Raw genomic sequence first — 27196 nt, forward strand, 5'->3', positions numbered from 1 at the left:
AACAAGAATATAGTTTGACACACTTTCTACTTTGATCGACACTCATTATTGTTCATGTTCAACATAGTAGGTTGGGGCAGGATATTTTGCTTCTGCGGTTTAGACAAAGCGATACACGGGTAGATTTATCTACTGGTAGCGGTGGATCAGTTTTTAGCTTTTGTTGTAAGCAAGATGAGAAGGTAGCAGATATAGCTCGTCATTCTCGTTTAAAAATATAAAATCGAAAAGATTTTATATTTATATAAGTTTGTCGAGAAAATTTTCTAATCAGAATTTTCATTTTATTTTTTTGGAAAGCAATGGATGTGTTAGTGTAAGAGCCGGTTTTGATACACTGTTGGAATATGTAGTAACTGACCAAAATAAAGATACAGAACGCAGTAATAAAGAATCAGACACAAATAAAACAAATGCGAGTACATCGGTCAACCGACTGCTGGTGCTGGTGGCTGAATTGAACTGATTTGATTTCTTTATTTCGCACATAACAATTGGGTTCTTATAGATATCATAAACATCTTTAGCAAGGCCCAAAATTATTGTTCTATCTTAACGCAATGCATTTAAAAAAAATACTTTAAAGTGCTATAAAAACACAAATATACAAAAAATATTCATTTCAATCACCGGTTAATTAAGGTCAGTCTACCTTCTCATCTCACTCATAGTCGAAACTAAAAATCGTTCCGCTATAGATACACGTCAAAAATTAGAGCCACACTGTAGCCGAGTTGTACTGCTATTGGTTTCTAGACAAGTTGTATAAGACCAGCTATTCGAGAAATTAAACAACTTGCGTAAAGTACAGAAGGTGCTCAATCTCAAGGCAGTAATATTGGGCCACTGTTATTTTTATTGTATATCAATGACCTAGGTAGACTCGGGTTAAAAGGGACTCCTCGTCTTTTCGCGGATGACACAGCGTTGTTCTACCCTAACAACAACTGCCATGATATTGTACGCGACATTGAATCGGATTTAAAAACACTAACGACGTATTTCAACGAAAACCTTCTTTCCTTGAACCTATCAAAAACTAAATATATGCTGTTTCGTTCATCTAGAAGAGCTATAGGCGTGCATCCAGACCCAAGAATGGGACAGTCTGTAATTCAGGAAACTAACTGCTTCAAATATTTAGGACTTCACTTAGACCCCACACTCTCCTGGATTGAGCATATAACATCTATAGAGAGAAAAGTTGCATCGTTATGTGGGGCTATGCGTAAAGTATGCTCTTTTGTTCCCCAGCATGTACTTCTAAAATTTTATTATGCGCACATCCACTCATTGCTGAACTACCTTGTATCTGTGTGGGGCCGTGCCAGTATCTCGAATCTGAAAAAGCTACAAACGCTTCAAAACAGATGTCTTAAAATTATTTATAAAAAAACATTTATGTACCCTACTATTTTGTTATACAATAATAATGCCCATAACATTTTACCTTTGCTTGGGTTGACTAACCACCAAACAATAATATACATCCACAATGCTTTGCATAATACTATTGCTCATAATAATCTAGAATTTACAACAGGCATTCGAGCTCACAGCACTAGACAAGCCAATCATTTATTATACTCCAGAGTATACACGAACCTTGGTCAAAGACGCATTTCTTTCATCGGACCTAAGTTATTCAACCAGCTTCCTACTGATTTAAAGCAAATAACATGTCGCACTCGTTTCCAAGCAAAATTGAAACTAATTTAAAAAAATAAAATAGGAGAATTTTTAATATAAACTTCGTTCACCACCAATCGAGCTTATTCCTTTAGCTATAATTGGTTAACATTTTTTAATAAAAACAATTGATAAATGCATTTTTTCTAGCAATTAGTAATAAATAAATTTAAATTATTATGAGCTTCCTGCAAAGCTACGATGGGACCCTTAAAAGGATTCTTTTCCGCTGGGTACTCGCCGTAGCTTCTTGTCAAATTTTGTGTTTTGTCGGTCTCGTATTGTTTTGAAGTAGAATACTTCTAACGTTTCAATATGGGGTCCCGTTTCAAAAATTTCAGTTGAGAAATTTTCCCAGGTTTGAAATGCGAATATCTTCCGTTCTACTGGACGAAATCGCAATATTTTTGCACTATCTGATCGTAAATTTGTGCACGTATTTCGTATTAAATTTCGTAATTAGTACGACTACTATAAATAAACCAAAACTAGGATTTTTAAAAAATCCTTCGGAAACAGCGAGGAAAATGCGCAATTTGCCAGCATATCCCACGCAGAGCCGTCAAAAAGGGGCATGTAAGCGTTTCATTACATACGGGAATATTATATATACAGGTCACGCGAGCTTGTTTTGTATCAGTAGGTGCTCGCTTACCACACAAGCAACATGTTCGTCCGGACGGTACAATGAGCGGTATCATGTTTGCGTTCCCGTATCAAGCGTCATCGCAAGGTTCTTCGTGATAAAATCCAGGGAATCACAAAATCCGCCATTTGGCGTCTGGCTCATCGTGGTGGTGTAAAATGCATCTCCGATTTAATCTACGAATGCTGATGGTGTGCAGGAAAATGTCATCCGAGATGCCGTGACCTACACTGAACACGCCAAGCGCAAAACCGCAATGAATGTCGTCTATACTCTGAAGCGGCAGGGACGCACTTTGTATGGATTTTGAAGTTGAAAAGGTAGAACTCACTTGTATCATTATAAAAAAGGCCCTTTTCAGGGCCACCAAAATCATTTCAAAGAATAAGTTTGCATTTTCTGTGTCATGGACTGTTTCTCCTTGGAGAGCTATTTGGGTTAAACCCTAAATTATGATTTATTTCAGTACGCAAATTGCAAATATGGTCAGAAACAATCTGGAGTGAAGTGGAAAACATTTTTACTAGGCGCATGCAAAAAAGGTTTCAATTCTCAAACATTTTACCAAGGTGCCGTATTACATTACTCTCTTTACCCTGAGTGTTCGATAATCTCCGTAGTGGAAACACAATTTCAATTTTGTTCTTTATCAAAAATATGTGGTCGACCAACCAAGGGGTGGAGCTACGACGAACACATATTGAGGACAATACAAAAAAGGATGAGCTTACATTGTGCTGTAGTCAGGTATAAAAACTCAGCATGCTGTTGCTCACGCTCAGTTCATTTCCAGCATCTCCCGCAAAATTCAAACCGCCGTCCGTTTGCTGCTGTCAGAAGAGTTGGCCAAGCACGCCGTCTTCGATGGCACCAAAACTGTTACCATATACACCAGCACCAAGTAAATTCCGAACACTGTCCAAACAACAGGCCCTTTTCAGGGCCATCAATGTATCGACAAAGAATGAAATTGAAGTTTTGTTATTACAAGCATCAGCTTGTCAAGAGCGTTGGATGGTAAGTGAGCCACTTGTGAACAATACCGTCGCTTTCACAAGAATGGCACAAAATCAAAAGTTATTTGTGATTTACAGACAGTTTAGTGTAATGATTCAATTTACAAAAATCGAACGTTTTCTAACGTTTCGATATAGGTGCTCCGTTTCAAAATTTTCGGCCAGAATGCTGCCTGTTTTTTCAAACGTGAAAATCTTCTGTTGTATTGAATGAAAACCTTCGATTTTTGCGCTGATTGGAAATAGTTGTGACTAATTCTGTGGAATGTACAATTACTGAAATAACGGATTTTGTGAAAGCAGTTGTTGGTCCATACAATTCGATTCCAAGCGAACCAGACTAGTTTTCGTTGGAAGGTCCACCTCTGCCAATAGAAGTAAGCTATTTTATTTTGAATTCAACTACAACTTCCTTGAAAACAGCACAGCTAAAAAACTTTTGGGAAAAACGCGCAAACCTAAATTTTCCACTATAATGGAAACTGCCTGTGCCCAGCCGCACAGCATCATCAAGATTGATAGTAATTCAAGCCGGGAGGAAAGAGGTTGTAAGGCAATGGAAAACGAAAATTTCATTTATATCTTACTGGAATATAATTGGCTGGTCCTGAAAAGAACTTGTTGGTTTGTGGTTTATTTTGGGTCACAATTTAGGCCTGCTCGATTGCTGATAGCTGTGAATATCTCGCAGGGCGACAGTTTCTGTTCAGTAGTGATGAGGATTCCTAACGCCAACCGTGACTGGGGCACTTTCACACGGCCTTCGTTGCTTACTGCTTGCGGGGAGGCTTTCCTCCGGTGGACTTACGAGCGGTATGTTTGGTACGGGCCATTTATCAACAAAGAATCGAATTGAAATTTTGTTATTACAAGCATCCGAAAGTAGCTTGGCAAGAGCGTTCGATGGCAAGTGAGCTACTTGTGAACAATATCGTAGATTTCACGTAGAATGACACAAAATTAAAAGTTATCATTTGTGTGTTTGTTTACAGTTTCGTGTTTACTAGGCGCATTCAAAAATGGTTTCAATTATTCGTATTAGATTACTCTTTTTACCCTGAGTGTTCGATAACCTCCGTATTGGAAACACAATTTCAAATTTGTTCTTTATCAAAAATATGTGGTCGAGCAACAAAGGGGTGGAGCTACGAAGAACACATATTGAGGACAACACAAAAAAGGACGAGCTTACATTGTGCTGTAGTCAGGTATAAAAACTCAGCATGCTGTTGTTCACGATCAGTTCGTTTGCAGCATCAGCATGCAGCAGTTCGTTTGCAGCATCTCCCGCAAAATTCAAACCGCCGTCCGTTTGCTGCTGTCAGAAGAGTTGGCCAAGCACGCCGTCCCAGATGGCACCAAAACTGTTACCATATACACCAGCTCCAAGTAAATTCCGAACACTGTCCAAACAACAGGCGCTTTTCAGGGCCATCAATTTATCGACAAAGAATCGAATTGAAATTTTATTACAAGCATCAGAAAGTGGCTTGCCAAGAGCGTTGGATGGTAAGTGAGCCACTTGTGAACAATATCTTCGTTTTCAAGTAGAATGGCACAAAATAAAAAAGTTATTTGTGTGATTTGTAGACAGGTTAGTGTAATGATTCAATTTACAAAAATGTAGAATGTTCAATTACTGAAAATAACAGATTTTGTGAAAGCAGTGGTTGGTCCATACAATTCGATTCCAAGCGAGCCAAACTAGTTTTCGTTGGAAGGTCCATCTCTGACAATAGAAATAAACTATTTTATTTTGAATTCAACTACAACTTCCTTGAAAACAGCACAGCCAAAAAACTTTTGGGAAAAACGCGCAAACCTAAATTTTCCACCATAATAAAAACTAGTGCCCCCGCCGCACAGCATCATCAAGATTGATAGTTATTCAAGCCGGGTGGAAAGGGGGAGGGAGGTTGTAAGGCAATGGAAAATTTCATTTATAATAATAATACTTTATAATTGGCTGGTCCTGCAAACAACTTGTTGGTTTGTGGTTTATTTTGGGTCACAATTTAGGCCCGCTCGATTTCTGATAGCTGTGAATTTTTCGCAGGGCGACTGTTTCTGTTCGGTAGCGATGAGGCTCTTAACGCCAACCGTGACTGGGGCACTTTTACACGGCCTTCGTTGCCAACCAGCCCCTGTCAAGGACGACGTCTCTGTACAGCCAGCATCACTGCCATGAAATGCAAAACATTGATTTTGAACCGAATGATTAGAAGCTGTATTTAGTTACAAAATGTCGACTAAATTAAATTATTAAATCATCCCACCAGATGCAAAACGTCGTGTGGAATGCTTGAATATCGAGCATAGTGCCGAACATAATTCTTTGTTTGGGGCTTTATAGCTATAACGCCCCATATATGTCGGTCGCTGTCAAACTCCATATGATGGTATAGGGTTGCCAGGGGGCTGTTGCCAACTGCTTGCGGGGAGCCTTTCCTCCGGTGGACTTACCAGCGGTTTGTTTGGTACAGGTCATGTAGCGAAAAATGCTGATCTGCTACTTCTCTGATGCTGGTAGTAGGACGACGGTCAAACGCTCGTTTGCGTGCCTTCATTCATAAAAGTTCAACAATATTTTCAAAGAATGTTGCAAATTGTCAACTTGATAATTCCAAAAATACTCCAAATAAACTATGAATGTGTTAAAGTCGACAAAATTGCATAGAAATTGCTTATTCCAGATCAGAATTTACCGGTCTAAAGTGTATTCTACTTCACTCCGGTTATGTCTCTGACATTACCCACCCATCTTTTCTTTTCTTTTGTTCTCAGCGTTTCCGCGATTCGTAACTTTGTTTTGTTGTGCTGACCTTTTTTTGTACGCTGAGAACTGATGTGTCCACTTCCAGGGGGCTCCGTTTGTGAGCTTTTGGTGTGGGGGTAAGAGGCGGGCTATTAATAAAAAAAATGTAACCTCTCATCAGACAACATTGGTTATGAACGCAGGGCAAATTCATATGCGCAAATTCTGCAAAAAGACACTGCACCACGGAAAACATTGCACAGAAGTAGCTTAGAAAAGTCCGCCCACTATAACCGTATACAATAGATACTTTCCTTGTGGCAACCCACAAAAAGCTTCAAAACCAAGATTTACGGGTCTTACAGGAACAAAAATTCATTCAATAAAAATCGTTCTCAGTATCTCCAAATCAACAACCGGTACCACCAACAAAGAATCGAACGCAGAAGAGGACGGATACGTCCGTGCGCTTGCATTCCTGTTCGGCGCGTATTCCGTTGATTCAAACAATAAAACTCGGCTTTTTTGATCTAGTACATAAAGTAGACAACTCCCTTACGAAAGTTTGTTTTTTAAAAAAAAGTCAAATATCAAATAAAGTTCTGGTATCCACAACAGGAGTTCGAACTCTCAAGTTATTAAATTAAAATGTCTTTCGATTTTTTCCGCTTTCATTATATGACTATTTAATAAAATGAATAATTACAAAGAAATCACCATTTTTATTGCTCTTTTGTGAATACATTTTCGCCCATCTTCCGGGTAAAACCGCGGGCCCCTAAATACGATCCGGGCCCCGGGGCAATTGCCCCGGCTGACCCCCCCTCTCATCGGGCCTGCATAAGCATAAGCATAAGCATAAGAGATCGCCCGTAGTTGCTACTCCGTTATTGACCAGAACCAAATTAGGTTGCAAAATGTTCATTGGAACAACATGCTTGGGAATAACATGATGAGCCACATTGTACAATCTATTCTGATCCCTGCATGCTGATCAATACCGATGCCGGCCACGTCCGAATGCAGATCTTCTGGGAATGGAAGGAATGTTAGTCCGATACATGTTGTTACTAGACCCCGAGGAATCCTCTGCATCTCCACATGTATCACGGAAATGGGAGAGTTGTTAGTAAGTGTGCCAATAGCGTTATCATGTAATAATTGCTCTGGGCAGCCGGCTGCCGAGAATTTGGGAAATTTATCATTTGTTGTATTAATACGATTAGCAAAATAAGCAACTTGAACTCCGGATAGCCGGCTATAAGGAGCACTGCTTATATTTCTTAATAATATTCAATCACGCGACGATTTTTTTTCGTGGTGCCTATCGTGTCGGTGCTGATTTTACCCAGCGATCGTTTGAATAAAATGAGGAATCTTATACAGAAGGTTCATCAGACCCTTTCATAGGTGTCGCGAAGTTGGTGTTCTAGGATTCGCTCCATGCAAGCGATGTGACCTGTACATAGTTTATTAGGTAGTAGTTTATTAAGTTTTCGAGAACACAATCGCTCAAAAAAGAAGATCTTGTTTAGTTTTTGGTTCTATTTAAACTCTGGTTAGCCGGCTACCGAGAGTATCCTATGTTTTCTAAACAAAAGCAATTTCAACTCCACACAGCCGATGGTGGTAGTATTGCCTGGAAAAGCTAATCTTATCTGCGTAATGGGCCGGATCACTATTTATTGCGACATTATTTAGACTAATTTCGCTATACATTCTCCACGATATATTTTTTGGGTTGCAAACTACCGAGTGATTACACGTTATACAAACAAAGAGGATAGCTTGAGATGTTATAAATCAACGAAAGTATTTCCTATTTCTAAAATCGGATTGTTTGTGAAATACACGTATACGAACGATTATATCGAACATTAAAGGGAAATACAGAGGATCGTTAACCTGATGCACGGGCTTGTTACCATTAACGGAACTTGAAATTAGATTCATTAAAACAGACGCGGCGAATTTTCAGTACGTATTGACCCGCGATCATCGATACTAGTCAAATTAAAGTCTTATTGGAGCTGATTTCCCAACAACTATTCATTTTTACGGTATTGTTTTCTCCGCTAGATCTGTTCGCACCCTCTCATTCTGCTACTATAGGCAGAAGGCTGATAGCACCCAGTCGTTGCCGGTCTAAGGACCAAATGCCATCAATAGATCAATAGAATTGAAAGCTAACCAATGAACATGACAGCAAAACACTTATTCTTCGTGCTGACATAACTGAAGGTAATTACTTACCGGTCCCCGATCCCTCTCGCGAATTGTCAAAACACTTATAGTATTTTGGTAGTACATTTTTCAGTCAAATAAACAAGCATTAGTTTATAAAAATATATTGATATTTGGCGGAGTTATGGCTTTTTCCCCGAAACCCTTTTTTATTTAAGAGGTTTGCGGTGATCACGATTGAAGGCCAATAGATTATCTAAAATTCCAAAACTCAAAAAATTTCTTTAGTATATGAGAATTCCTCATACCTCAACGATTAGTTGAACAAATAATAGTTTTTTCCTGCATTCGACAACGTTTTTAGTAAAAGATCGCTGTTTTAAGCTCTAAAAATTGTACTAAAAAAATCTTATTCATGAAACAAAAATTTATGCATAAAAAAGAATCGTTTAAGTACGAGAAAAATTAATTACAATCAATTGAAAAAAAATTAATAAAATTGATTGAGTAGATTTTCGGTAATCGTGATCACGGAAAAACCATTTTTAGTAAAATGACATTTCGAGATACTCGAGTTTAAGATTTCGAATTACCACTGCTCTTGGTAGACGAAGCGCGCTTGGAAGCGCTGTAACTTTCGAGCTATTGATCAAATCCTACTGCCTAAACAATTATAATAATTATACAATTTGTTTCCTTTTGTGTTAATCAACTCACTCTTTTCTTTACCTATTTCAAGGATTCTTCTATTTAATTCTATTCTTTACTCCTAACTTCACATTCCAATCTTTACTGTACTCTACTATACTCTACTTTCAAATATTTAATTTTCAGTTTCAACAATTTGCTGCCGTCCACGCTGAGCTTCAATGAGGAAAAGAACTGCCATAAGCAACGTGGTCTAGTCGCTGGCTGACAGTTTGATGACATTATTCAACTGACGTCAAGTCTGTCTCTTATTGACGCGACGCTTCACTGTCGCCCTCTTGCATGCGACGCTGACGCGTTACTTTTGCAGGTCAGTGTTGCCGGTTTCTGCGTTGGAATTTTCCTCAAATTGTTAGAGCTTATTTTGTACTCTCCGACGCTTATTACAATTCTAATAAGTAAAGGAAAACGGGTTAGAGAAAGAATGAACCGATGAGAAGGAGAAACGGTGAAAATTTAAGCCCGATTCAGACGATACATCAGCTTCCGTCAACGTCAACGGAACGTCACCGTTCCGTCAGGATAAGTTTAATACTTTTCTCTTGTGCCCGTTCACACGTGCCGTACGTCAAAACGTTCCGTGCCGTTAATGTTGTGTGTGAATGTCTCCATTTAACTGCACATAACTTATCCTGACGGAACGGTGACGTTCCGTTGACGTTGACGGAAGTTGATGTATCGTCTGAATCGTCCTTTATCTTTTCATTAGACAAGCGGAGAAAAGATCTCAAGTAACAATTGAAGATTTATAGCACGCTACAAATGCTAAGTTTCATCAGTGGCTGTAAAACTATCATAAAACCACAATTGTTACTAGGCCATGAGCATGAATCGAATCTGCGGTGACGATGTTCCTCGATGGTGCAATGGTTAACACACTCAACTAGAGAATGACAGATCGCCGTTTCGATTCCTGCTCTAGAAATAATATCTTTTCTCAGCGTGTTTAATAGAAAACTGAATTTTTGCCGTATTTCCTTGTACCAGCTTCGGCAATCCTTTCTCTGTCTATTTCGTCCACATGTTTGAAGCTTAACTTGCGTTAACCAAGTATTATAGCTGTGTACTATAAACGAAAATTATAAACGACATGGCGGGGGTTTGATAAAAAAAACTGGTTTATTTTCTGGCTAGAAAACAATAGTTCACAATTTTTTAAATGAGCTGTTTTAAATGTAAAAAATCTATAGGAAATTAATGGTCCTAATCTTAAAAAAATCTTATGCTTTTTTTCTAGTTCTAGACAAAAATTTAATTTTTATTTATCCGAAAATCCTTCTGATCAGTTTCTGACTCCGGGAGTTATTTGTAAGAGTAGTTAATATATTTGCAAGTATTTCAAATCTCACATCTACATTGGTTATTTTATTCAATTCAATTGATACCGCTTAATATTATGGGTTCCAAACTACGGCATCCCATTAAACCATTTAGTATGGCTATATAACGAATTAAATGCGCAATACACGATTTGACTAACTTTTCGTAAAATCTCTGCACAGCAAATGCCTTTTACTTTGCAGTGGAATTTTCGGATCATCGCGAGCAAATCCTCGCGACTGAACGTGGTGTAACCTCGCGCCGCGATTGCCGTTCGCCCTGGGCGCTAATGCTGTCTCCTATTGCTGCAGATACGTATGGCGGTAAAACTAAGTCCCGAACGATTTACGAATGGTCCTTGCCGTCATCGTCGTTGTCGTAGTCGCCGTCGTCGGTATCGTCCTGTTCTTTATGCTTTTCCATGCCATCTTGATGCCCGTTCAGAACTTTGGGGGATTTGAATACACAGCCGCGCGCATTGTATCGACACCCACCACTACATGACACACGGACACGGTAGACGCGAATGCAAATGGGAAATAAATTGAGCCGCCATTCCCTTTATGCTGGGATGACTCGCTGCTGATGCAGTTTAGATCCGCATTCCGCTGGATGTTGGCTGCAGAGAGCTCGAATTCGATGATTGGAAATAGGATTTTTATTTGCCATTCCAGACACAGCAGTCGGTAGAGTTAAGCCGAACTGCAACATCAATATCAATTGATTTGTTACTATGGTGAACGGTGCTCTGGTAATTTTTCGAAATTGACATATTTTGGAATATGATTTATAGCTTCGAATTGCAATCGGTGCATGTTGTAGGCTCTGCTAAGTAGCGTTTGGGCGTATAGGCAGGTAGGTGAATGATTGTCACCATGGCATTGTCACGCACTGAATGATCGAGTGGCTTTCTAATATATGGTTCCATGTTGCGGTATCATCAATCAGTCGGCCAACGATGCCAATTCGATTTTAGGAATTCATTTGAACTGTACGAATTGGAAATTAGATTTGCTACGAAGTAGTTTCTGGTTCACTGTTTGATTTCTAAGAAACATTGCTTGCTACTGGAGTGTAGAGTGAATCAAAAGCAACTCTATGGAGTATTTTATGAAAACTTGAAAAAAGGCACCGTTGTTTTACGTAGTGGTTTAAAAATCACTGAAATCCGCATGGGTTACAAAAATTAATTAATTTACTTCATTATTTTCAGAAGCCTACACAACCTTGTGATTCCTGATTTGCTACTAAACTTGGAAGAAACTCGTCAGTCACTTAGAATTTTTGTAAACTTACTGTCTATACTAGATTTCATTAATTTTCGTTCCACGAAATGTAAATTTCGGTCAAATTAGGAACATTTGAGCTTTGTTACCGAGGCGATCTATATTGCCATGTTGGAGTCAATTTTCATATGATTAATGAAGAATTTAGCAAACTACAAGCATGAGCCAAAGTAGATCTTCATTTCACCATTATTCTGCTGCACATTCTCAACATAGTTACTAAGATCCAATAAAGGTCAGCCAGTTAAGAGATGATACCAAGTTGGCATTTTGTTCTTTGCAGGTCGACAAAGACTGTTCTTGCATTGATACACTAATAATTATCAACATCGATAGACTAAAAAAAAGATAGCAATTTCTAAGATTTATTCAGTAGGAAATTCACGCTAAATTTGTCTCATAAATGCCTATAGATTTCACTCAAGAAAGCCAATTTTCATAACTGTGCTTTGGTTTTTTCATCAATGATATTTTCGTCATTTTATTTTTGCAAAACCAATATTACAACGACAAATTCTACTGAAAAATGTATCTTCTGTTTAAAGTGTTATTTACCTAATTTGTACGGCTCGCTTAAGAAATTGTAACAGAAGGCTATCCTGACCAAATTCGCTGAGTTCCTGCTCCTATGTCGTAAGAAACGACAAAAGCAGAACTGTACTCCTGTACATCTTTTAAACATTTTTTCATTCTATCTATTCGTAATAAAATTTCTTGCTTCTTTTTCAAGTGGTAATAGTCATACAAAAGAAGGTTTTCAGTACAGTTAATGTTTATTTTGAGTCGTTCAAAATTATTATTCATTCTTGTCGCGAATACAAGCGATAGATTTTTAGTCGAAGCCTTTGGTTGTTTAATACTGTTAGTAATTTTTTCATGTAGATTATTTGATGCTTTTGCTTCCGCTAATTTGACTTCTGTAACAATAGTATGTGAATTGAGTATGTTACTAGACATTTTCTTACTATTCGTCACAACGAGTTTCATGAAACGTGTTTTTAGATATCGAATCTGTTCGCTGGTGGCCGGAAGCTCAATAACTAAAATTTTGAATCGCGTTATAATTTTTTAATTAAATCCCTATCTCTACTTTCTCCGGTGACACTGGTAGAGTAAGCAGTAGTATTTAACCCTCCGGCACTCGCGCCGTTGTATTTTGTGCAACACCTTTCAAAACTGCTGCTCATTCGGAGAGCCATTCGCGCGAGTGCCGGAGGGTTAAGGCCTCTAGAAATACTAAGTGTCAGACTAATATTCCTTCCCTTTCCAATAGTCATAGTTAGGGCCTGATCGACGCCGATATTGAACTCTAAATAACTTGTGATTAACAGGCGTTGTACATTGAAGAAACATTTGTTATCCCTAGGCATTAGTATTGGTTCTCTGTGCAATTTCAGCTAGTCCTCATCAATAAATGAGTTGCAGAGCTGATCGCACAGACACAAGCTCGAGTTTTTGGCAAGGCAGAAGGCTTTTCCATATACATCAGAAAAGCATAACCGTAAAAAAAGTGTTCGTTATTTGGGATTTAGTTCGTAAAAAAAGTTTGCTTCACATTCTTATTAATATTCGTTCGTTGAGCAATATTCTGGATAACCCCAACAATATGGGTATTTTTGGTACGGTCTTGATAAGTAGATGCTGAAAATGGACAATTGGAACCGGTTTGAAATTCAAGATGGCGACTTCCGGTTGAGCAATATTCTTGATAACGCTAACAATATGGATATTTTTGGAATGGGCTTGCCGAGTAGATGCCAAAAATGGACAATTTGAACCTTTCTTGATAACAAACAATATGGGTTCTATTTTCGTTATCCACTCGTCAACCCTATCCCGAAAATACCCATATTGTTGAGGTCATAAAAAATTTATCTAAACCGGAAGTCGCCATATTGGATTCCAAAACGGCTCAAGACATCGATTTCCGTCATGCACTCGTCAACCCCATTCCGAAAATACCCAAATTATATTAGTAACAATTAACTAAGAATACATAAGTATAAAACTTCATGCCGTAATGTACGAACTCTTACGAACTTTCCAAAAAGAGTTCTTTATTTCGAATTTAGTTCGTAAAAAAAGTTACGTAAATTGAATATTACGTGAAAAAAGAGTAAAAATTTCAAAATTTTTTTGTTCGATTACTGTATTTTATACAGCAAAACTATCTGAGAACGAGTTACAGGGAATGAATACTTCTGTCTGAAAAAAATATACACTGAAAAAAATGTTGTGTCATTTTTCAAAAAAAAAACAAAAACTTATAATAAAAATTTAAATTGCGAAAAAACCTATTTTTTAATTTTTTTATATTTTGTTACCAAAAACCTAAAGAAAAAAGAAACATTTTGATTGTGATTGCATGATGGAGAAAAAATCGGTAAAAAAGTTTTCCTAACAATAACTTCATACATGTTTTTAAATTTCATACTAATAGACATACAAAATTGTAATTCTATTACAGAATATAATTCTAAGCACCATTTAAAATCAAGATGCATTTAACAAAAATCTTCCAAAATGCGATAGTTTCCGAGATATTTGAAATTTTGCTCCTCCAAAAACAATTAATTCGTGTAGAGAAAGTTGCACGAAAGTTTACGGGCCTTTTGAAAACCTATTATTGTTGAAGGAGAAACGCGACTAACTTATGAAAAAGTCGTAATAAAACAAAATAATTGTGTTGTTAAAACAAAAGTTAAAATATCTCGAGAACTACTACATTTTAGAAAATTTTTGTTAAGAGCATTTCGATTTAAAATGGCGTTTAGAATCATATTCAAAAAGAAAATTGTATTTTTGACTGCAAATAATAAGAATTATAAAAAAATGTCAAAAGTTGTTGTTAGGAAAACTTTTTTATTGAAAGCTTCTCCATGATCCAAATACACTAAAAAGGTTGCTTTTACGTCTTTAAAACAATAAACATTAAATTTTTGACATTTTTTAATGGGGTAACGCGAATAACTTTTAAAAAGAGCATAATTACACTAATTAATTGTTTTTGAAGTAGCAAAATTTCAAATATCTCGAAAACTATCGCATTTTGGAAGATTTTTGTTAAATACATTTTGATTTTAAATGGTGCTTAGAATTATATTCTGTAATAAAATTACAATTTTGTTTGTCAATTAGTATGAAATTTAAAAACATGTACGAAGTTATTGTTAGAAAAACTTTTTTACCGATTTTTTCTCCATCATGTAATCACAATCAAAATGTTTCTTTTCTCTTTAGGTTTTTGGTAACAAAATATAAAAAATTTCAAAAAATGGGTTTTTTCGCAATTTAAATTTTTATCATAAATTTTTGTTTTTTTGAAAAATGACACATTTTTTTCAGTGTATATTTTTTCGGACAGAAGTATTCATTCCCTGTAACTTGTTCTCAATGCACGTAGAAACGTAGTGTTCAAATTCATGCACGTAGAAACGTTTACGCCTTTTTGAAAAATTAGTCTTGTATCAAAATATTCCAATTGCCAGAGAATATCATGGAGATTCATACAGCGAACACAGCTGCAAAGTTTCGTTCGAATCGACGATGGTCATATTTTGCGGTCGACCGGTTTCTCATGGAATCCCTCTTCAGTGTACGATAAAGATGTAGACAAACTGAACAACTCCAGGCAACGCAACCAATAATTTCCTGTCGATTGATAGGGCCATCATGAGCAGTGAAATGCTATGTGATTTTGATTCAGTAGAGAGGTACTATTTTTTTATTTCTTTACAGTATACACCCAGATTTTTTTACGCGGGGAATACGTACCGCGTAAAAAATCGCGAAAAAGCCGCGTTAATTGGAAAATCCGCGTAATAAAAACCGCGTAATTGGAAAATCCGCGTAAAAAAACCGCGTTTATTCGAAAATCTGCGTAAAAAAACTCTCAGCAAAAGACAGAATATTTTTGGAAGTTTTTTTTTTGCACGGATTTCGCAATTAACACGGTTTTTGCAAAAATATTCTTTTGAATGCAAAAGACTTAGACTTTTTCTAAAAAAAAATCTAAGTCCTTTTAAATGCAATTTGGCAGTTTTTAATTTCGCAGATTTCGCAATTAACGCGGTTTTCGCAAAAAATAAGTCCTTTTGAATGCAAAAAACTGATTTTCGGAAAGATGGAAGATACGGGTCTGGAAGGCTCCTTATGGCCCGCACCTCAACAATTTGGGAATTTTCGGAATGGACTTGACGGGTAGGTGCCAGAAATTGATTTTGACGCCATTTTGAAATCCAAGATGGTGACTTCCGGTTTAGCGAAATTCGCTATAATCCAATCAATATGCATATTCTCGGAATGGTCTTGAAGAGTAGGTGCCAGAAATTTATGTTTGGCGCCATTTTGAAATCCAAGATGGCATTCAAAAGGAATAGTTTTTGCAAAAACCGTGTTAATTGCGAAATCCGAGCAAAATAAAAACTGCTAAAATTCTTCTTAGTTCTTTGCATTTAAAAGGACTTAGATTTTTTTTCAGAAAAAAGTCAGTCTTTTGAATTTAAAAAGACTTAGAATATTTTTGCAAAAACCGCGTTAATTGGAAAATCCGCGTAAAAAAAACCGCGTGAATTGGAAAATCCGCGTTAATTGGAAAATGCGCATAAAACACCTCGAAAAAAACCGCGCAAAAATAACCGCGTAAAAAACCTGAGTGTAGTCCACTTTCTGCTTATAATAGTCACTCATTTTTTTCGACATAGTGAATAGGAACCTAGGGGCCGATTACTCTAGGAATGTATAACAAATTTGCATCAAATTATAAAAAATGCATTTAATTTTCATTTTTGCTTCAACTTTGCACTCCCTCGTTAGTTAGTTTAACAAACGTCCTACGCCTATTCACTTTGTTTGAAGTTTTGCTGAATGTAGGGGTAGTTTTTTGTAGGGTTTTGACGTCGTACACGCATCGCAAAATACATTATGAATTTCTATTTTGATGGAAAAAATGTATTTAATTTCGCCGATTTTTAAAAATTAGCAGTGATTTAAAAATTCAGACACACGGAGTAGCTTTCTTAATGACATTCAATTAGCTAGAGATTACTGGGTAGGGAAAGTTATGAAAATTAGAGCCATAGTACTCAAGTGAGAGCAAAGATGTGAAGTAAGCAGATTGAAAAACTAGAAGTGGCAGGGTCATTAGAACAGGCTTAATAGCATACGGGCGTAATCTTTGTCTTCTGCTAATGTGGGTCGAGCTTAGGCAGCATAACTACGAATCACCCGAGTTCACTGGCATGTGTCCTGGTATAGATAGACGTGTCCATCTTTACCGTGACAACCCTACCCAGTAATCTCTAGCTAATTGATTGTCGTTAAAATTTAAAAAAGAAAATGTGACTAACATAGTCTAAATTAAAAATGGAAAAAAATGCTAGTAGCATTGGAGCAGTTTTTAGCTTTTGTTATAAGCAAGATGAGAAAGTAGCAGATGCAGCTCGAAATTCTCGTTCAAAGTTATTAAATCAAAAAGATTTTTAATTTACATGAGTTTATTTCATATTGAAGCCAAGAAAGCCGTTTCTAATCGTAGATTTTATAAATAAACAATGTGATATGTCTAACGAAGAAGCCGGTTTTTATATACTGTGAGAATACGTAGGACAACAATAGAGACACAGAGCGCAGTAATCAGATGCAAATTATACAACTGCGAGTACAGTTGGCAACCAAGTACTGCTGCTGTTGGATGAACTGAACTGATTTGATTTCGCGCATTAGAATTGGGTTCCTATAGACATCACACGCATTTAGAAATATTTTCGTTGATACTGACACAACTGTTTGAAATATATGTCCCAGCACCGCGTCCTAGACAGAAACTACTTTGGTCCAATCGACGACTCCGAGAACTTAAACAACTGAGAGCAGCCGCGCTTCGTCACTGTACCAATCGACGGAATCCCAATACAAAGCGTGAATTCATGTACGCCAGCAACAATTACAAGGCTTATAACCGCTTCCTCTATTCTCGGCACGTGTTACAAATTCAATCTGACCTTGAGCGAAACCCAAACGTTTGTGGTCTTTTGTCAACGGGAAGCGCAAGGAGAGCGTATCCAGTATGACTTTAGCTAATGAAAGTTCTAATACGACTCGTGGCATTTGTAATCTGTTAGCAAAGCATTTTTCGAGTGCTTTTGAAACAGTTCCGACTACTCCAACACAGATTGAAATCGGACTACGCGATGTTCCCAGTGACGTGATGAATCTAGGTAGCATCCATTTTCCGAAGAAGATATTGTTGCTGCCATTGAAAAAATGAAATCCTCAACATCGGCTGGTCCAGATGGGATTCCTGTCATTATTTTAAAAAGATGCGCTAGAGCCCTTTCTGCTCCTCTAAAACTGATCGTTAATCAATCGTTGACGCAAGGGGCGTTTCCTCTGTGTTGGAAAAAGTCAGTTATGTTTCCTGTCTGTAAAAAAGGTGATAAGCAAGACATAGCAAATTATCGAGGCATGGCCTCTCTCTGTGCGGGGTCTAAGCTGTTCGAAATTCTAGTAAGCAATGTGTTGTTCCGGGAAGCCAAAACATATATATCGACAGATCAGGTTCTTCCCAGGTAGATCAACATCAACGAACTTAGCACAGTTCACTTCAAATAGTATTAAAAGTATGGAAGACAGAGCACAAGTAGATACTATTTACACTGACCTTAAAGCAGCGTTCGATCGTGTTGATCACTCGCTCCTAATGGCAAAAATAGAAAGGCTGGGTGCCTCACTCAACTTCACTAAGTGGCTGTAGTCATACCTTGTTGGCCGTACCGTATCTGTCAAACTGAATCACATAACTTCATAAATTTATCAGGTGTACCCCAGGGTAGTAATCTCGGACCCTTGCTGTTCTCCTTATTCTTCAATGACGTTTGTTATATCCTTGACGTTAAACTTTAAACTGTTCCTCATTTTGCGATCTGAATTGGACTGCATCGAACTACAGCGACAACTAGATGAGTTTTGTAACTGGTGTGCTCGAAACCGGTTGACTCTCAGTGTATCCAAATGCTCAGTAATTTCTTTCACGCGTAAAACCAACAAGGAACCTTGGTTTTATCATCAGAATAACCAAAGAGTTTACTGGTACATATTGCCTGAGAGCACGGTATTTCTCTCTCGTTCGCTCTGTCCTGGAAGCTTCAGCTATCATCTGGTGTCTGTATGCGAGTATCTGGATTAACAGGATTGAATCTATACAAGCTACATTTCTCCGATTTACTCTGAAATCTCTGCCATGGCGCTACCCGATAGAGCTACCACCTTACATTGATCGTTGTCGTTAGCTTGATATGGACACCCTTTCAAAAAGACGAAATATCTCCAGAGCAGTCTTTTAGGAAAAGTTCTAACAGGTGAAATAGATGCCCCAAATATACTTTCACAGATAAATGTAAACGTACCCCCTAGAAGCTCGTGGGATTTTCTAAGACTCGACTACCAAAGTACTGATTATGGACAGAACGAACCCGTAAGGGCGATGTGTAGTGTTTTTAATGGTGTGTATGATTTTTTTGACTTCTCTGTATCATGTGATATTTTTAGAAATAAGCTTAAACGGTTGACTTAGTGCATTAGATTTCGATTTGTTAGATATATTATTAATTAATTAATGTAATGTAATTTAACGTGAAATATTGTTTATTGTGTATATGTGAAAAGATAATGAGGTTTTTGCGCGCATTTGGAGGGTGTCACACTAACTGCAAATGGGCTTTTCCTCATTCCATATTTCATGTAAACCATGTAGGTCAGATGGAAAATCAATAAATAAATAAATAAATCTATCTCAACACAATGCATTTTTAGGGGAAAAAGTCCTTGAACGTGTTATAAAAATACAAAAATTAAAAATTAACCATTTTAATCACCGGTTAACTAAGGTCAGCCTGCCTTCTCATCTCACCCACAGTAGAAACTAAAAATCATTCTGCTATAGATACAATTTAGACGAATTGTGTTACCATTGAGTTTTGGAAATGTCCTATAAGACCAGCTACTCGAGAAGTGAAACAATTACTTAACGTGCAGATTATACTCAATCTGAGAGACTTTACCGCCCTTAAAATGCAACATATCAAACATTAAGAAGCACAGTCGTTTCTTTCGTGGAAAACTCGCAGTACACGAACGAAAGGTGCCACGTTAACTACATTATCCCCGTATACGTAGGCAAGGGCTCCAGAGAGATGCGCTTACATGAATACCTCATCGTACCCCTGATACCGTGATTAACAAATTTATGTCAAGATACGGAGAAGTGGCTTCCATGATAGCTGTAACTTCGCATTTTCCCGGGTGTACCTAACGTTGTTCTTGTGGTGAGAATGCTTGCTTACAAACCAACTCCTTCATACGTAACCATTTTATACGCATCCACCGAAAATGGGACGTTTCATCACCCATGGTAGATTCCTATGCGCGAATTCTGCAAACAGACGCTGCACCACGGAAAACTTTGCGCAAAAGCAGCTAAGGAAATCCCACCAACTATAACCATAAATAGAACACCGTTATATTATGCCAAACTACAAACGGCTACAAAACCAATATTTACGGATCTGGCAGGAACAAATATTCACTCAGCAAACAATTCCGCCCAGTGTCTCCAAACCAACAGCTGGCACCACCAGCAAAGAAGCGAACCTAGAAGAGAACGGAAGCATTTGTCCGTGTGCTCGCATTCCTGTTTGATGCTCTATTACTTTCTTCGGAAATGCTTTAAATTGGCTTCACAATATTTTGTAGTGTATTCCGTCGACTCAAGTTATAAAATTCGTTTTTTTAACCTTCTTTAAGAACGTTTATTTTGACAAATGTCAACTATTAAATAAAGTTTTAATTTTTTTGTACTTTTATTATATAACAATTTAATAAAGTGAATGATTACAAAGAAATTACTATTGCTATTTTATTTCACTTCTATGAATATGTGGCCGAATTCGTCCATCCACCGGGTAAAAACGCGGGTCCTCAAATATGACCCGGGCCCCAGGGAAATTGCCCTGGCTGACCCCTCTAAAAAAATTTGTATAAAATGTGTTCTTCTGCAGCTTCTTTGAAGACAATCAAGCTTTATTTTTTATTGTTCAAAAGTTCAATTTTAGATCTTGCTAAAACTAAAACTAGCTATTTAAACGAACGGCCTTTAACGTACAACAACTTTCCAAAACATGTTGTAAGGCTAAGTTATTCGGATTTAGTAAAAAGTAGAAATTCCTGCCAAATTCACATTTTGGACCGCTATGGAATGGGTATTGAGAGAATCGAACGTATCCTTTACGAGAAAAAGCAGACACAAGAATTTAATAAACTGTAAACATTTTTTAAAACCAAAACTCGTTGAAAAAATATTCCCTGTTCAAAGGATATGATAACAAAGTGAATACTGTACAGGCTAATTCAGCATACATGTTTCCGCTCTAGAGGATTCCTACCACACAAAAAACAACAGCAGGTATCAGCTTGAGCAAAAGCTACAAAATGCAAAATTAAATGGATAACTTCCATCGCCAGTACGGGAAGAGATATCATTACTCAAGTCAGGTCAGTACGAAAGCGAATACCGGTGAAATTCATATTCAAAACTTCGGTTGTGGGGCGTTCAGAGGGGGTTTTCCACGACAGGTTGGCTGGTTTCAAAGGCAACCACCACGCTAACCATGGAATGAAAATGAATAATCCTACTAAAGATTGAATGAACATTTCTGTATCGGGGAGTTTTACGTTATAATGCAGCAACATTCAAAGAAGGCGCTTGATTCAAAAAAAAATACTTATTACAGAATTATTTATTAAAATTTACTTGAACAGATTTTCCCAACACTCCTCCTGGTAGGAATACAGTTGAACGAAAGTAATTTCAATACTTTTCCACCCCATCTCGTGCGTTTCCCTTTCAAGCACTCTCGTGTCAGACGAAACGAAATGGATCGTTCCACGTTCTAGCAAAGGCTGGGGTAGAAAAATATCCATTTTTCTCTCTTTCCGGGGCACATTTTTCGAGTGTACACAAGCAAAAAAATGCAATCATCCTGATAAGACAAAAAAAAACAAACACTCTTCCAGGGGAGTCATGGATGAAGTACACAGTCGAAATTCCTGCGGGATAGAGCGGATAGGCGCAGGCCCTGGAAAGGAATGCATGCCAAGTTCTGCAACCAGCTCTAGAGCTAGCAACAGCTTACCGTTAGGCCACGCCTACCTTTCCAATCGGGGTTTTTTGTCAGTTGTTGCTTGTTCTGCGATGGAAGCGTGAAGCTATTCACTATGCTGCCGATGCTAGGATGCTGTGTAGATGGCGCGAATAGAGCAACCATGACTGTGAAGCAACTCACACATGTATTGGCAAACTGGCTTACTGTGCCACCAATGACTAATTGATTCCTGTGTAGTTTTGACAATCGGTTCATATTTTTGCTTCGAATGCGATGGAATGATTACCAGTTGCCGAAAGTTGATTAAAATCACGTGCTTTTAATATAAAAAATGACACTCGAATGGATTTTGTGTTTTGGTTCCGTTGGTCACGCCCACCGCTAAGGCGGAAAAGAGAAAACATTCGCCACTGGAATGGCTGTGAATAATTGATGAGCAGTGGAAGCGTGACTGAAAGGGGCTGCTTTGTGTATGTGTGCTTTTTAAGAAGGCGAGATCGGTGCTTTTATCTGGTTGATCCATCGTCCCGCACACACATCGATGTGCACTGTAAGCACAAGGCGTCCCCCTGGTATCCGTGACCGGTTTTTGTCGCGGTTGTGCATAGGAAGAACAGCTATAACGACTGTTGCGCTCTGTCACTGCCGTCGGATGCTGTTCAGTACTGAAGCAGATCTCACTCGGAGTGCGTTGTTGTATTGTTTTATCGCGGGTGGCCTTGTACTCCCCTGGATTCGTTTGCCTTCGTGCTAGGCTCGGACCGTTTACTGACATCGGCTCCTTACCCGTCCTCAACCGTAGTTTGACTACGACCGCCCCTTCCTCTTCCGGGTCGGTTGCCACCCCTTCCGAGGGTTCTCCGGGCTCTCTGTGGACAAATCAAACACAGAAACTAAATCCCATCAGACCAGACCAGACCGGACCGGACTGATCTGTTCGTCGAGCCGTACTACTGCCGTTACTTGTTTGGTCAGACCACACCGTCGGGGCGCCATCATCGTCGTCGGAGAGTTTTGATAAGTAATTTACCCCGACGCTTCACACCGCCGGCTGCTGTAATGAATTAAATTTGTTACTTACTCATTCAATTAATATAGTCTAATTAATGAGCGTGAGAAGTGTTTGCTACTTTTTTTTTCTGCTGAACCCTCCGGTTTCTTCGGCCAGCTGAAGTTTTCTCGGGTCTGAAGGTGAATGTGAATACCTGCATCGAACGCACACACATTGGCTTCTGCCGGAAGGAAAGTGGAAAAGCGTGAAAGTGAATATCTGGGTGTACGGGTGTGCAAATTGGACGCGGGTCGTCGTCTCCGTGCAGTCGGTGATCTTGAGACCGTTGTTTTTAAGTGTGATGCATAATTAAACAGAGCTTACCGGAAATGGATATGCGTAATTGAATGTGTTAAGCAAACGACTTTTTCCGACAGCTAGAGATTCACGTAGGGGATTGAGCAGCGTGACTGTTCGCTAGTGAACCACTGTTGACTGCTGGAGTGTTATGTTGAATGTTAAAAAATCTGTGAAGATGGAAAACCTTAAATTTATTGGATGATTAGTGTACGACAGTGGAATCTGTCATTCGCAGTGAAGAAACAGAAGAAATTCCTACACTCCCTCGTAACTAAAACTTCAAGCTGTCGGCTCTGTCAATAAGAAATTTCTCAGCGAATATGCTGAACAATCTGAGTGCTGCCGGATTGGGAGGTGAGTTTTTGGCATCGGTTTTTTAGTTTCTTATCGAGATTCGATTGCCAATTTAACCTATAAATTTATTGAAATTTCCAAGAAATCTTTGGAGAATTTTTGTTTTAGAATTGCTGGTTTAATTGTCTACACGGAAAATATTCGGTCGAATACCTTAACACGATAGCATAATGAAAAATAATTACGATAGTCGAAGCCAAAATGCTGTTCAGTATTTCGATGGAATTCTTTTACATCAGTATTATGGGAGGGATGCCATCAGAATCCTAAGAAGAATAGCATACTGAAACGGAAATCATCATGATATTGAAAATTATTTTATCATAATCCTGCGCGGAATTCTGTCGGAATCCAAAGGAAGTCAAACAACTGAGAGGATTCTACCAGAATTTTGAATATTATTTCGTGAGAATAGTCGGATTCCATTGGAATTCTGAGAATTGTAAGATGAATTAAAACGGAACAATGAGGATTCCACAAAACTCCTGAGAAGGATTCCATCAGAATTCGGAATAAGAGTCCGTCAGAACCCTGAGCAAGAAATCTTCATAATACACTAACAAAAAAAGCTTAAAGCTTCCGTAAAAATCTAAGAAGTAATCAACAAAGCACCACTGTTCGACTCATAAGTCAACCATTTTTTAAATTTAATTGTGCTGCTCATATTAATAATTTCGAGCAATTTTAATTTTCGCTATGAAAGTAATTCGAAATAAATTTTCTAAAATGCAAAACTGAGTCTGGTTTTAACACAAACTGTTGTCAAAATGTATGAACTGATAACGGTTGGGGTTGGAATCTGACTCAGTTTCGGGGTCAAGCAAAAACACCATAAGTGAACACAAATGACGACAGTAAAGTTGTTGTTTGTCTCCTTTTCTCCAACCTACACAGAGTTAGTAGTAGGTTGTAGGTTGAGCTCTCAGGAGCGACATAAAATTTGCATTGGATATATTGTGTCAGGAACTCAAATTTGAAATGGTAACAAACTCACGTACGGCAAATGTAATGATTGCTTCTTCTTTTTGACACTGAGAATTTTTAAGGGAGGCTGACCTGTTTGTTCAGGTATGTGTGCCGTCAGACTTTCTATACATGCCTTTGAAGCGTGTAGTTTAAAACTCGAACGATACGAACTGCCAAATAATCTAACCGCACATATTTCGATAGTTGATGGAGACATTTTACACAATATATTTAACAGTTATAGCTTCCGTAGTACTAAACTTAATATGGGTACCTTTGGAATGATGACGGGGGGTAGGGGGGTGGGCCATATCCCAATGTTCTAAAATTTTCAAAATGTTTTAATAAGTTATATTATAATGTTGGAGAAATACAGTAAATGTGTGTAATTCACTTGCTGTAAGTTTGTCTTTTGTTTAAACAAGCTTAATTAATCAAATGGTACATGTTCATTGAAATTACATACTCAAAAATACAAGAGTACTACGGGTCAACAATTTCTGTTCTTGTTTTTACTAAAAATTACATTTTTATTGCAAATGATTAATTCAGTCAGTAAAGGCATATATAGTACTGAAACGAGGCTTCGATGTTCCGATATCAACAGGCATCACATGGAAATTGTCAATAAGAGAAACGCAGTCTTTTACTCTTTTTACTTTCAACTGTCTTCTAAAACTATTTGAACAGCGCCGGTGGTTGAGTGGTAAGCGTGATCGCCACTCATTCCAGTTGGTCTGAGTTCAATCCCAGCCGAGGTCGATGAGATTTTTCTGAGGTGAAAAAAATTGTGGTTATGTCTTTCTTTGGAAGGGAAGTAAAGCCGTCAGCCCCCGGTCCATGAGTTGATGGATCGATAATCTAGCCCAGATAGTGGAGTCACCTCTCTGGTGTCGGTAATGCAGAAGTAGAATCTAACTTCTATACTTACTAACCAATATCCTCCTTCCATGATAGTTGTGGAGTACGCAATAGTATATATGGCCTCCTGCAAAAAGCAAGTATTGGACTAACATTCCTTCCCTTTGCTTCCGCGATCTATAATCAATAAAATAGTTTAGGATTACTAGGAGTTGCACATTGAAAGATGTTTCGCTCCTCCCAAGCATAATTATCTACTGATTCCCTATGCAACTTCAGCTAGTTCAGATCGATAACGGAGTAGCAGCCAGAGGTGGTCGCACAAGCTCAAGCACAACTTTCTTCTAAAACTATTTGACTCATAATAATATTTTAGAAAAACTTTTGGAATTTGATAGACGTTATTCGTTTGGATAACAACTGATTCTACTTTTATCGATATCTACAAAAACTGTCAATGATTGCCATATTTTGAAGTTAATCGTTTCGTTTCTTTAGAAAAAAGAATCGCTTTTAAAACATTTGAAGAAATTAGAAAACTGAAACATTTATATAAATAAATACAGTTTAATATGAACGACAAAAATATGATATATAATTATGCCGTTAGGAAAAATGTTTTTGAAGAACAACCAACCGATTGTCTGAACATAACATGGCAGAAGGTTGAGTATTGGATAACAATCGAGGATATCAGTGATACCACTACTTTTATGTACAGTGCAAACGAGCAACAGATGAACAGAATCAGACTAGGAGCTTATTGCTCGCAGTGGTTACATGTCGAAACAGTGCACAGTGGTCCAGAATCCAAATTTAGCAGGAATTATGAGATTTTACTACAACTAAACAACTTAACCTAATTAAGTTGTTGTAGAAGTTTTCGTAGTTTATGAGCACCTTCTTTTTGTTAAAATAACAGTTCAGGTGGTTCTAATTTTACCAAGATCAAAAAATTTACTTTTTAATCATCCTAACTAGAGCCAAACGACCTTCAACGAAGTTCTAGAACGGCAAATTTTGGGAAAGTTTGCTAAAGACATGTAAGCTACAGTGTCACTCATTGGGGCAAACAAAAGATAATTATTTTTCAACTATAAATAAGGTTAAATAATGATTAGAATTAAAATTGAGCAAAAAATGGCGAATGCGATATTATTTGAAATTTCAAAAGATTGATTTTAAAAAATCTATTTATTATATATTAAGTGCTTATATCTTTTGAATAATAGAAGCTAGAGATTTGATGTGTTAGAAGACAATGTTCGTTTTCAGAAGTTATGAGAAACATCAGAAGGATAGATTGGAAAAAAATGAAAACTGAAAATGTTATATTAAAAATATGTTTTTTCATGAAGAGACGCTTTGTAATATGTTTTATTTACAAACAAAATGACAAAATGACAAACATAGTTTTTTTGATGATAAAATATTGCACTTTACATTACATTTCTATTATTTTAAATAGTGGGTAGGGTGGTTCAATTTTTTTTTAAATTCGGAAAATTAACTTTTTAATGGCTCGAGATAGAGTTTCACTGTCTTCTAGAAAATTGAAGAAAATAATTTTTTTAAAAACCGTTGGCGAAGACTCTAAAACTCTATTTCATGTACTTTTCATTTTACAATAAATTTGCTAAAAAAAATTAGGGTGTTTCTTAAAAAATGATTTTCTTTGTATAACTTTCGCAGTTTTGAATTTTTATTAAGATCTTTTTTGAAATACTTTCAGATATTTTGAAGGAGAACAATTTGTCTTAATATACCGAACCTCTAACTTCTCTCGTTTGAAAGTTATATACACTTTTTACTAAAAATAAACTATTTTTTGAGCAAATATTGCAAGATATAAAAATATCGTATTTGCCATTTTTGGTGATCTATACTACAAAGCATGCTA

The 27196-nt window shown here is 37.4% G+C and overlaps 1 protein-coding gene across 4 annotated transcripts in view; it reads left to right on the plus strand.

Annotated features, from left to right (window-relative positions):
• Window positions 1-22391: 22391 nt before the first annotated feature.
• LOC131694172 (homeobox protein orthopedia) overlaps window positions 22392-27196 on the plus strand; it is a 158009-nt gene continuing 153204 nt past the window's right edge. For 3 of the 4 annotated variants that reach the window (XM_058982650.1, XM_058982653.1, XM_058982652.1), the window contains exon 1: window positions 22392-23469. In XM_058982650.1, coding sequence (XP_058838633.1) covers window positions 23436-23469 — 34 coding nt within the window. In that variant the 5' untranslated portion in view covers window positions 22392-23435. The remainder of the gene's footprint in view (window positions 23470-27196) is intronic. The other variant, XM_058982651.1, reaches the window with a different exon arrangement.

Source organism: Topomyia yanbarensis, chromosome 3 (genome assembly GCF_030247195.1).
Source record: "Topomyia yanbarensis strain Yona2022 chromosome 3, ASM3024719v1, whole genome shotgun sequence".
Taxonomy (NCBI): Eukaryota; Metazoa; Arthropoda; class Insecta; order Diptera; family Culicidae; genus Topomyia; species Topomyia yanbarensis.